This window comes from Condylostylus longicornis, unplaced genomic scaffold (genome assembly GCF_029603195.1).
Source record: "Condylostylus longicornis isolate FDR11 unplaced genomic scaffold, ASM2960319v2 ptg000055l, whole genome shotgun sequence".
NCBI classification, from domain to species: domain Eukaryota; kingdom Metazoa; phylum Arthropoda; class Insecta; order Diptera; family Dolichopodidae; genus Condylostylus; species Condylostylus longicornis.
The window spans coordinates 8051966-8064994 of NW_026578024.1; the positions used below are offsets into that span (position 1 = coordinate 8051966).

General features: G+C 23.7%; 1 protein-coding gene across 3 annotated transcripts; it reads left to right on the forward strand.

Annotated features, from left to right (window-relative positions):
- Positions 1-4449: 4449 nt before the first annotated feature.
- LOC129611752 (probable cyclin-dependent serine/threonine-protein kinase DDB_G0292550) lies at positions 4450-12928 on the forward strand. Of its 3 annotated transcripts, none has more exons than XM_055525053.1 (3): positions 4450-4787; positions 11332-11814; positions 12796-12928. In XM_055525053.1, exons 2-3 carry the CDS (start codon positions 11655-11657, stop codon positions 12894-12896), a joined length of 261 nt encoding a protein of 86 aa, XP_055381028.1. In that variant the 5' UTR covers positions 4450-4787; positions 11332-11654; the 3' UTR covers positions 12897-12928. The 3 variants fall into 3 exon arrangements, with proteins under 3 accessions (XP_055381028.1, XP_055381029.1, XP_055381030.1); XM_055525054.1 differs by having other exon boundaries at positions 4450-4668; XM_055525055.1 differs by lacking the exon at positions 4450-4787 and adding an exon at positions 10240-10270.
- The last annotated feature ends 101 nt before the right edge of the window (positions 12929-13029 follow it).

A 13029-nucleotide genomic window follows, 5' to 3' on the forward strand; every position in this document is an offset into this window, starting at 1 on the left:
TTTGTTTATAAAGTGTAATTACTAATTAATGATTAAAAAGACAAATATTACTTAATAAATAAATATTAAAAGCATTTTAAAGACTTTGCCTTAATTTATTTGTTCATTTTATCTTCTCAATCACATATCAAAGACCTAATATAAAATAATAATTAAACTAAATAAAGTAAATTTTATATTCAAATACAGCAATCCATCGTGTAAAGTTGCTCTGGTACAGAAAAATTTGTCTCTAAAATTTTTATTCTAAATAACTCAATCTAAGTCTTCGCTAATTTACTCATTCTAAGGCTGAAAGCAGTTCTTCTTTTATAAAAAACCCAAAATTCAATGGATAATTTTTTGTATATAACAATAAACTCGGTATGGATTTCGCTTTGTGCCATTTTTCTTAATGTCGTACATTTTCGGTCCCAAAAACGATATAAACCGAGGTATTACTGTATATTGTAATTTTTTAAAAACGCCATGTTGGCATTGCGATTATTTTGCCGAAAAAAAAAGTGAACTGAGAAAATATCAACATTATTACCAAACCCATACCTTATTATCTCAATTACATTTTCAAGCCAATGTAAACAATTTTGAACTTTCGCCGTAAAAAATATACACAAGTAATAAAATTTAACCTCAATTTAATTTTATTGCAATGAAAAAAAACTTCATTCAGCGTTCGAACCCTCTTTACATTTAGCGTTCAAATGCAGTAAAGTTCATAAATAGCCCAACAAATGCATATTTCTTATTTTGGTAACATTTTATTTTAAATATCATTCTGAAAAAGTGTTAAAAAAATCATTGCTCTCGCGTAATTTGTATATTTTTTGCAATTCTTGTAATTTACATGATTTTTGACAATTGTATGTCAGACAATAAGGACAGCTTTCGTCTATAATTTGAACTAAAAGATTCATTCTTGATTCTAAAATCCGTTGAAAATTTCCAAATACAAATTTTATTCATATCATATTTATTCAGTAACATAATAGACTTTATAATTGTAAATGTGATGTCACTGAAATGTCATAAATTACTAAGAAAACAAAAGCTTCATCCTGGTAAATAAATGTACGCATATTATGTAAACCTATTCAAAATTAAAATCCTTTTATTAACATTTTAATAATCTAATAAACGATTTAAGAACAAATCAAATAAAATATGCTTTATTAGTAATAATTGATAATAAAACCGAGAATGAAAGCCATTTGCTTTTAAATCATAAATTGACTCTTGTTTTATTATCACAAAAACATTGATATTATAAAAACATAGTAAACTCACTTGCATATTAATTGACTTGTCTACTAAAGCAAAATATTTGAGTGAATTCGAAATATCTTAAAAAGAATAAGTTAAAAAACAAATTACATTGAAGTTGAATCTAGCAATAAAATTTTCGCAAAAAGAACTGGCTTTCGAGCACATTTTTGAGTAAGCTCTTGCAATTCGCAGTCATTCTGTTCAATATTCTTTTTATTTCCTTATTCAATGTTGAATATTTATATTTAGCTAGGCCTCTTCAAAGCTCATAAACTTAAAGGTTTATGAACTTAAAATTTCCTAAAATATTTGAACATCAATAAGTCCCTTCAGTTCAAAGCAGTGCAACCTTTCCGCTCGTTTTGCACGAATAAAGCGCTGCTTTTCTCGATATAATAAAATAAACTTAAACTGACTACGCAGAATTCAATGATTTCACATTACAAATTGAATTGCTGCAATTGAAATTTATAGACAAACAAATTATCTCCTTGGGGGTGCCATAATAAATTTTATGTATATATAACTATAGCAATCAAAAAAATCTATTTCTCTTAATCTTATGGCAATTATTTTCCTTTCTTAATTAACTTTAACGTTTTACAAATCTTATTGTACCCCCATTATACTAAAATGACGACAATTAAATAATATAATGACTTCTTTATTGAAATGATCATTACATTATTACTTATACTAAATATTTAATTATAATATCATAATTTCAATTAATTCCTATTATTGTACATAGTACTTATATGCAGTTAGAAATATGTATAACAATTGATGAATTGAGCATTTATAATATTATGTTTAACTTGGAAAATAATAAAATACTATAATGTTATACGTTCTAATAAAATATAACAAAGTCTATTGTAAAAGTCTATAGGCGGCAAAGTCTATCATATAAATTTCAACAACCTTATATACATAGGTACTATGCTTATTAAAATTTAAGAATGCTTTCTAATTAGTTTTTAAGTACGAGATTGTAATTTATAAATGGAATTTATATGGATATAAAATCGAAAATAATTGCAGTTTTCAATTAAAACCAATTATAAAAATGATATTTAAAATATCGAAAACTAGAATTATTTTTTCATCAACATTAAATTAATTAAGAAAAATTTATTTGCAATTATTTCTACATACAATGTTTTAAAGGAGCCAATTTTAGGAATTAGTCACATTCAAAGAAAAACAATAAATCTAGAAAAAGATTTAATTCTTAACTTATTTTGTCTCATAAAAATTGCAATTTATACCTTCGATGAATTTGATAACTAAAACCTAAGATGAAATAATATTCAATTTTGAGCTCATCCGCTCTTCAATTAGTGAGCATCTATCGTTCAAAACTACAAACACAAAATTCCCTATCACGTTCACTATCAAAAACAAAAGAATTGACAATCTATTTTGAGCAAATGGTCGGAAATAATATGGATGTAAATGTAAATCAGATTTTAGATTTGACATTTAATTTGAATATTTTAATAAGTACTAAGCTTAACTTTTATTCATTACAGTTTTTAATCTCGCATTCTTAAAAGAAAAATTTCTTCAATTGAATGTAATGAAAACCTTACATTCAGGTACATAAAGAGTGCGAATTTGACAATATTAAATGTATTGTTAACGTAATATTATGCCAACAAGTATGCAATCTACGATAAGCTAGATTTCAAATATTTTTCAAATATTTTTTATTGTTCATAAAAACCTTTTCTCTTGTGTCTAATAAATAAATAAAATAAATGAATCTAAAATTCACTTAAAATGGTAATGATTTAACTGACATTTTACATTTTAACTCTGCTAATTATAACGTAAATAAACAATAACCCGAAAACAACAAAGTTTTTAACCCTTTAAGATTTCTTGTATAATACCAAAAATTTCTCAAATTCAATTTTTTTCAAAACCTTCGATTATTTGTTGATCATTTCAATGTAAAGCGAAAACTTTTTATTCATTCTCCGTCTTTGAAAAACTTGTAAACACTGTACAGGTGGAAAATCATCAATTCTAGAGTAAAGTTGTAATTTTTTTTCTTTTAGATTTTTCTTTCTTTTTTTTTTGTTTCTTTTGGAAATAAATAGAAAAAAAATTATTTCAGATCACCATTGATTCATAGGAATTTTTAAATATAATAAATAAAATTTAGTAAAAAATGTCAAAACGTATTATGTACGTGAAATCACGTTATAGAGCATATTTTTATCTTACTGTTGATCCGCAGCGAGAACCGTTGCTAACATCTTAATATGCTGTAAGGAAATATATTAATTTTTCTAAACTTATTTCTGTCTGAAAATTAATTTATTTTGTTAAGAATGGTTTGGGCAAATATTGTACTTCATAGCTACATAGGGAAAAATTAATTTATTAAGTTTAAGTATTAAGAATTTGGTTGTTCATTATAAGAATTTAAAAACCCTCCGTCAGAGAGAAGATAATTGAAAACATTAAACAATTTTACGCGTCTAAAACGAATTGCCTTAAAGTTATTAAATATTCCAATATCCCCAATCTAATTCAACGCATTCTGTAAATGGAACATTATTTCTTATGAACGACTTATTATAAAAGAGGAAAAACACTACCCTGAAATTTAAGTATCCAAGATTTTCGAATTAACGTTCGAATAAAGCCATCTATCGGAATAAATTTCCGTAACATCTTCTGTGAATGTTTTATGAAAGGGTGTTTTATATTTACTCTTTGATCTTTTATATTTACTCTTGAAGGAGCGTTATAATATTTTAGCATATTATTCGATTTCAAGTATTGATGCTTAGAGTTGTATTCTTAATTTTAAAAATTTTTTCATGTTTGTTTCATTATTTTTTTTTCTTGTTTTTTGATTTTTTAAATATTATAGCATGTTTCAATTATTTAATTTTTTTTTATATATACATACATACATACAAATTCTTAATAGTCTGGGCCGGTAATAGAGAAATATTTATGCAAATATTGATGTAATGATGTTTGTATTTAATATATAAGAAAATTTTAAGCTAAGATGTTTGACGTTTGTTTTTTTTTATATTATTTTATAAGTACTCGTTAAATTTGCTATACATATAACAAATTCGCATGTATGAAAATAAAATCTACATACGAACAAGCGTTTACAAAGCCGCCACATATCATTATTTAAGTGCATGCATCCATTTTTTATTATTATTATATTATATTATTTATTCATATATATATTTTATTTTTATTTTTGTGTTTTTTTTTATTTCAGATCGAAAATTCCAATAAAATATTATGGAAATATTATTAACAGCGCGCTACGGTTAATAAATGCTCGTATTTACTTAAAAAGAGGAATATTTATGTTTTAGTTGTGATTTGAACGTGGTGTGAATTTATTCAAATTACTTATATGTATAATTTTTTTTTCAATTTTAATTTTATTGAAACAGAGAAAATTAATCAAAAATTTAGTTATTAACAGAATTATAAATATTTTGTTATATAAAAAAATAAACGAAGAAATTATTGTCGTGAGTGATTAAAATTAATTAGGGAAATATTAACAATATGAACAATTTGTTGATGTGTTCATAACATAAAAAAAAACAGAAAAAAAATTGAATAAATATTAGAATTACATCAGAAATTAAAATCCCGGTTATGTAATTAATAAATGAGCTAATTTTAATTTCAAAAATTTTTTATTTGCATATGTCAGCGTTTTATAACACAAGTGAAATTTTAAAATATTGAATTTTTGAAGTATACACGGCTCAAGCACAATACACAAGCTCAAATAGCAATCGAATGGAAAAATTTACAAAAAAAATTATTTAATTGCATCATAGGGAAAGAAGAGACTTAAAAAATGATGAGGAAATTTTATGATTTTCATAATTGTGAATATAATAATAGCAATTAACCTATTAAAAGTTGTCAAATATTTAAGAAGAGTGCATAATTAATTCATTCAATATCCTAGATTTTGTAATCTTTTCAATGTCATCTTTTATCCATCTTTTGTTTGTTATTTAAAATATGTTTCAGATTCATAGATTTTTCTTTCATTCGATGAAATAAATCAACAAACACATTATTTTGATTTTTATATTGTCTTGGAAAGAACCTCTGATAGGAATTTCCCCGATCAACTATGTACATATGTACATGCGGGCATATCATCGTCATTACGTGCTTAATCCTATGAAGTTTTGCTTTAAATCAAATCAAATACCTTAAATCGATTTATAAAAGATGAATATTTTCTTGCATACTTTAAGGTTGTCTCTCCTATTCTGGCCGGAAGAACGCTTTTTGATTTTGAGATGTCTATATAATTAAATCTTGAAGTGTTTTGTGATTTCTTATTAAAGTTATATTGTAACTAACAGGGTGTATCAAAAATAAATTACATTTCTGATGATGATTGCAAAATTCAGAAAAGCATGTTGTTGAGTCATTAGAATTTTTATAATTTTCTTTGCAAAATTCGTTTCAAGAATCTTCATTTTCTACAACTTCAATCTCTAAAATGATAATTTATTAATTTCTTTACGTCTTACATAAAATAATGTATTGCAATAATGCAAAATTAAATATTGATTTATATGACGTCAGCCATACATGTATAAATATATATAAAACACATAATATTATAGAAATATCGTAGATGAAATTTTTAAAGTGTAATACATTTTAATAATTACGTACATCTACATTAATATATACGAATATTATTGAAATTACACAAATAAATGAAATTCATCAACATTCCAAAAATTTTCTTCCTCTCTTATGTACAATTTTGTATGCGCTTAACACGTTATATGTATACATATTTTAAAAATTGAAAACTCGTTAGGTGATTTTCTTTTTTGTATTTTTAATTTATTATTGAAACTTAATCAATATGTTATATATGTAAGTACACTTATAGGAAATTTTAAATACATTAGTGTAATTAAGTAAATTTTATACTAACTCACAATTCACAATTAGTTCCACTTGGTTTGTAACCAAAATTTTTTTTTCTATCTTTTTAATGATTTTTATTCTTTATCCCGAAAAATTTGTGTATGCCATTTATTGCGGTTGCACTTCATGGAACTAATACAATACAAGGCAATAAAGGAATATTATTTTATGGTGTACCTACAAGTAATATGAACAATATTTTATAATTTTTACAACAATTACTTTCAAAATTTTTATGACGTATATAAAAATGAACGATGTGTAAAACACGTATTTCCTGAGTACATATAAAATCGATTTATTTATGTACTTACATAAAAGCTATATAATAATTACTTTAACAAAATTTTTTATTACCGGATCTAAAATGTCTAAATTGTGCCACATTTTATTAATATGATTAATTCATTAACACAATATACGTCAACAATGTAATATCAAATGAATAAAATTATATTAATGAACTCATCTGTCATTGAAAATTTTCTTTCATAATATTTTAAAGTATGGAGTAGGTATTGAAAGTAATAGATCTTAAGTAATTTAATTTAGCAGATCTTAAGTAAATAATTATTATCATGTTATTAGAAAAATATCATACGATAATAATTATAATTATAATTATTTGCTCTCACTTGAATTAATAATTACCAACAGCACTGCACACAATAAGGGAGGTTATGTGATGGCACCAAATTTCCGATGTTAAGTATTCAATGAAAACGCGCTTGTCCATGGTGGAAACCGTAAATAAACTATTTTTTTCCTCATATAAATTTAAATTTTTGTGAGAGTTATAATAAAGTAAGGTAATTAAAAAAACAATTACAAATATAGTAAAATTCTCTTACCAAATATTTTGTTAGAAAACTTTAATACAAGTACAACACTGTATATCAGAAATAAGAAGAGAGTTATGCAGTTAGAAAGTCAAAAAAATCCATTTATGGGAAGAGTTTCATATATTCTTATAACCAATTTACAGGTTGTGAGATATAACAGTGACATTTTTGTGTTTCAGCAAATATTTGAAGTCCGCAATTTTCAATCACAAGTATGATGGATATCTGAGAAACCCTCACTACCATTTCTGTGTTTTTTAGATCTAAACTCCAATATCCTTATGAAAATAAATCTCTTGTAAAGAAAGTTTTAGATCATATTAATAAAATATAAAAGAAAAATTTAGATGCAACATCTTATGCACAAGTCCATCATGTGTAATAGAGTCAAAAGTTTTCTCAACTTCTCTATTGTTAATTGTTAATTAAATGATTATTAAATTATTATTCTGTTAATTAAATGAATATTTTACTTAAGACTTGCCGCTTTGTTCTAAAAATGGTGTCAAATTAAAAATTAAATTTTCTCTTCTAAATTATTTCTAATATTGTATAAATAATTATTTTTTATTATAATATTTTAAAAATTTATTAAAATCAATCTATTTCATGAACAAAAATCTATTACACCAACTTGAAATTTCAAAAACAAAAATCTCAATAATTTTTTCTTATTAATGATTCGATAACCTTGATTTAGGTTGAACGAACTTTACCAATCGATAATATATAAAAATACCATCACAGGTCATTTCTATTGAGTTGTTGTACATACATATACATACATTATATGAAAGAAACTATTGTATATACTCGCTTTTGAAAACAAACATAAAAAAATCAAATTTATTAATATTACATAAACTGCACAACTACCTTTTGTATAGTCATATTTTTTTTAATTTTTATTGAAAATCACAAATCAATTCATTTTACTAAAGATTTATATTACTACTTTTATATATTAAAATATGTTTGTATATGTTAGTATTACAAAATAAGAAATTCTTCATGCAAAAACAAAAAAAAAAAACAAAAATAAAAATACCAAATTAGTTGCATTTTTAGTTATGCATAACTCTTTTTCATTTGTAAGAGGTTACCAATTTCAAATACCAAACCACTCATCTTACAGCTTGTTATAACCGCAACTATCATGTTTTGTTTTTTCAAATTAATAAAATTTGTGTAGGTGAAATTGGAGATTTTTGTGCATTAAAAAAAAAAACAGTTCGTTATAGTATATAATTATCAATTACGTTATGTATAAGAATATTTTGATGTCGACAATCGGCAAACTCAATTTCGGGAAACAATAAATTAATTTATTTAAAGCTCTGAATTCTTGCAAGGATAATGCTTGTCTAATATTTTAGATATGCTGTCAATTGCCCAATTTATAATAACGACATTTATGAGGTGAACTATATAAAGAGTTTATACTGCTTCTGTTGACAAATGACCGAAAATTTTCAAATAGTATTAAAAATCGCCTTTTAAATTGCCAGAATCGTTAAATATAAAACGCTGGTCATTTTCATGTATAACACTATTAAATGGTCATGGTGAACTTATAAAAATCAATCATATGTAGCATAAACATATAACCTGCCCCTATATCTAAGTACGTACATATACAAAAATATCATAACAGTTAAAAGTTCACAATCAAAACTTTGTTTTTCAATGAAATCATATTTTTAAGTTCACAATAATATATTATAGTCATTTAATTTAAAAATGAGCTCATTGAACTCATCTCATTTGTATTTATGTATACATACATATATTGAAATTTATTTTTAAAGAAATAAAAATTTACTAGCTACATACATATGCTCGCGTAAACATAATTTTGAAATGAAAGCAAAATTTTGTTTTCTTCTTCTTTCTTTAAATTGTGTTTGTGCTAAATTTAATTAAAAATGTTTGGAGTAATTTATAAAATAAAAGAGGAAAAAAAATTATTAAAAGCTTTAAAAGAGAAAGAAAAAACTAAACAACAGCTTATTCGTGAATTTGTATATGTATGTATAGTACTATGTTTTTTGAACACAAACATACCAACATATTCTAATAACGTGTTATTAATTGTCATTTTCTTCAGCATTTTACGTTTTTAGCACAATGAACTTCAGATGGCCGCGTGAACTACATATACATTAACAATAAATAAAATATGGGAAATAAGTGAGACAAAAAAAAATAAATATAAAGAGATTAAAAACAAAAACAACGGACACAAAAGCATATAGTTAACAATAATAATACAAACAAAGTCAAGCGACGCATAGCACAATTTCTTAAACATATTTATAATCAAAAGGAAAAAATATTCATAGTAATACCATACTACTATCGTAACATTTTAAAACAATAAAAGCATAACGTCAAAAATACCCAGTAAGCATGAAAATTGTTAGCATAAACAAGTTTGACATTTTGTCTACCTAATAAAATACGTATCAGCAAAACTAAGCACATATACTTCTTTTAACATTTAATTATTTTTTTTATTAATACCCCTCCGCCCAATTCAGAAATTCGGACATGTCATTAGTCATTAAATCTTTGTTTAAAGCCAAAATTCATTTTGTTCGTTACAATAATTTATTACATGTAGCTGTGAATGTAAACAACAGCCAAGTAATTATATATCAATCAAAATATTTCTTTAATTTGACAAAACAATTTTAATAACATCTAAACGACATTACAACCATTCTAAACAACCATTCTAAACGACAAATTCTAAGAGTTGAGTTTCCAATTTTAGAAACTTATGTTACCTAGAAAATGTAGACCCCAATTATTGCTGCACATTGCTATTACGTACTACTGCAAACGAATATCGATAATTTTCCTTATTTTGTTACCTGGGTAAGATGCAATTGTATTAAACAATCAAAATTTTATTTTGAGGATAAAAAAAAAAAAGCAAATAAAATTAAAATAAAAATTTAAAATCTGGAAATTAAATAAAATTATAAATTAAGAAAACAAAAACAATTTTAGAAGAGAGAAAATTTTATTTTTCATTTGTGCTAATGTGTGAGATCCCGCAAATAAGTATACAATAATTTAAATTAGAGAGTTTTAAAATAGACAATAGAAAAAGTATAGCTAGTAGAAATTTAAGTTGTAAAGAAAAGTAAAATAGTAATTTAATGAAAGCTGACTTCTATATTAAAAACCCGGTATATAAAATAATTTCCATTACAATCACTTTTATCATCATCAATCATTATCATTATCACCATTAATCAATAGCATGAGTACAAAATACAAGTATCATCAATAATGTTTTTTAATTTTTCTTTTTTATAATCTTTCTTACTCTTTCTCTTTGCATTGTTTTTATTTCTTTATTTTTGTTTTTCTTTTCTGCATACCTGTAAAACAACTAATATTATTAATGTGTATATGTATAAATGTGCATAGGTATTTTCCTTCTACCTATGGGGTAATTCTATGGGATACTGTTCGGGTATAACTAGCTTCGTTCCGTTTGAAAAAAAAATTGCGTTTTAAAACGAATTTTTTTATTATTTTTCAAACTCAACTATATTAAATGAAAAATCCACTGAACAGTTGAAATGATTAAAACTTAACATTAGACCAAGGAAAATTTTATTGAAGAATGGTCATTGTCATTTTATTATATTTACGTTAGGTAGTAATTTTATAGTAATTTCATAGTAATGAATTATCTTGTTAATCACTTCAAATCTCTCTCTCTTCTTCCTATACTCTTTTCTTATACTAGCATTTTAAATAATTTTATTTAATACAAATTTATTATCAATCGCCTGTAACTAGGCAATTTATCAAAAATGTTCAAATCGAACTCAAATCGAACCAAACGTACAAAGAATTTGAATCTTGAATTTTCCTTTAAAAAAAAAAACACTTGAGCTTCGAGAAAATTTCTTTTATTATTTTAATAAAAACAAAAACTAAGTAAAAAAAAAGCAACAAAACTATAAAAGAAAATAAAATGTTTTTTTTTTTCTACTACACTTCACTCTCTTTTGACTTTTTTTATTGTTATTTTTCTTTCTCTCAAAGTTCGAGAAATCATCATCGTATTCAAAAGAGAAGTATTTTATGTTTTCAATCTTAGCCTATCTATTTATGCATATGGAGGTTTAAAAAAATCTTAAAAACACCGTTTGTTTTCTTTTTTTTTATTTATATAAAAAAAATTAAAAATAAAAAAAAAACAAAACAATTTTACATATGAAAAAAAATAAAATAGAAAGAACTACAACAGACAAATTATTGAAGTGAAATTGAAAAATCGAAGTGAAGAACATAAAAAAAACAACAAACAAACAACAGCTTAGTAAAAGTGATTAAAAAAAATAAAAATAAATAATAAAATTAGAGTAAATAAAAAAAAATCAAATAATATTAAAAAAATAAAAAACCTCATAAAACGAAAAGATTGCTAAAAAACAGCTGATTTAAAAAATTTAATACTCAAAAAAAAACCAAAAAAAGCCAAACTCTACAGACTTCGAGAAGATTTTTTTTTTTTTGATAAAAATATAAAATTTATATCTAAATAAAATTTTGAAAATGGCAAATCAATGCAGAAGTTGTGGTCGTGATTTAAATAATAATTACACGCCATATTCGAATGGTTATCCAAATGCAAATTCAACAAATAATGATCGTAATTCAGCAAATTTATATAATACAAGATCTACTACAGCAACGACAACACCAACTGGAAATGGTAAATAATTCCTTTTGGATTTTTTTTACTTATTTTCTCAATATTTTCTCTTGTATTTTTTGATGACGAAGAAAATTCATAATTATTATGTTAAAATTTCATTATTGAATCATTTGTTTCGTAATTATTTCTAGAATTACAATAATTTTTATTGAAAGTTTTATCAAATGTGCTAAATACGGAATTTATTTTTTAAAATATAAATTATTATTTTAATTAAATATGTATGTTATGTATAGAAATTACCAAAATTTGTTGCCTTAATTCAATAAATTAAATTTTGTTTGTAATAATTTAATAAAAAAAAATCTAATTGTATTAATATAATAAAGTCCATCTATTGAGCATACCAATAAACAAAAAAAGTTTATACTCTATATAATACTCTAAAACAAGGTTTTCACGCCTCATGCAGTTTCCGAAATGTTCGCCTTTCCCCCTTTCAAAGCAATGAATATTAATCAAACATTGCACATGGCGTAAAATAAATCACATTCTTGTAACTTTATAATGCTGAATGCAAGATTTGTCATAGAATTATGGTAATAGAAGCCTGGAATTAAGATTTCATCTTTTTATTCGACAAATATTTGTACATAGGCTTTGTTTGTAGATGTTATCAAGCTAATTTCAATAAAAAATTTTTAAAACCACGTAATGGAAAAAATTTAAAGAAATATTAAAAATTTATTTTTTTTTTAGTTGTCAATAGCTCCCGTACTTTCCTGCGCCTATTGCAAATGTTTACTTTACATAAATGAGAGATCCGGCGCTGACTCTACATAAAAACAAAATTTTAAAAATTTTTAACTTTTTCATAAATTTTCATCATGGAAATTTTTACTAATTTTTGTAATTATTCTTGTAAACAAAAAATAATTATTTATTTCTAATTTATTAAATATATTAAAATTAATCAAATTATTATTACATATTTAAAAATTTCAAATCTTTTTTTAATTCAAACATTTTATATTTCAGTCTCAACTAAAGTAATGTTTAGTTCAGTTGGTGCAATTAAAGATCTTAGAGAAAAGGAGAACAACAGAAATAATATCGCAAAATCAAACAGGAGAAATTAGCAGAAGCATATAAAAATTGAAAAAAAAATTTTATTAAAAAAAAAATAAAAAAACAAAAAAAATAACATTAAATAAGCAAAGTGGTGATGAACAATAATTTTTATATACTACATAATTATAAATTTATATTTAC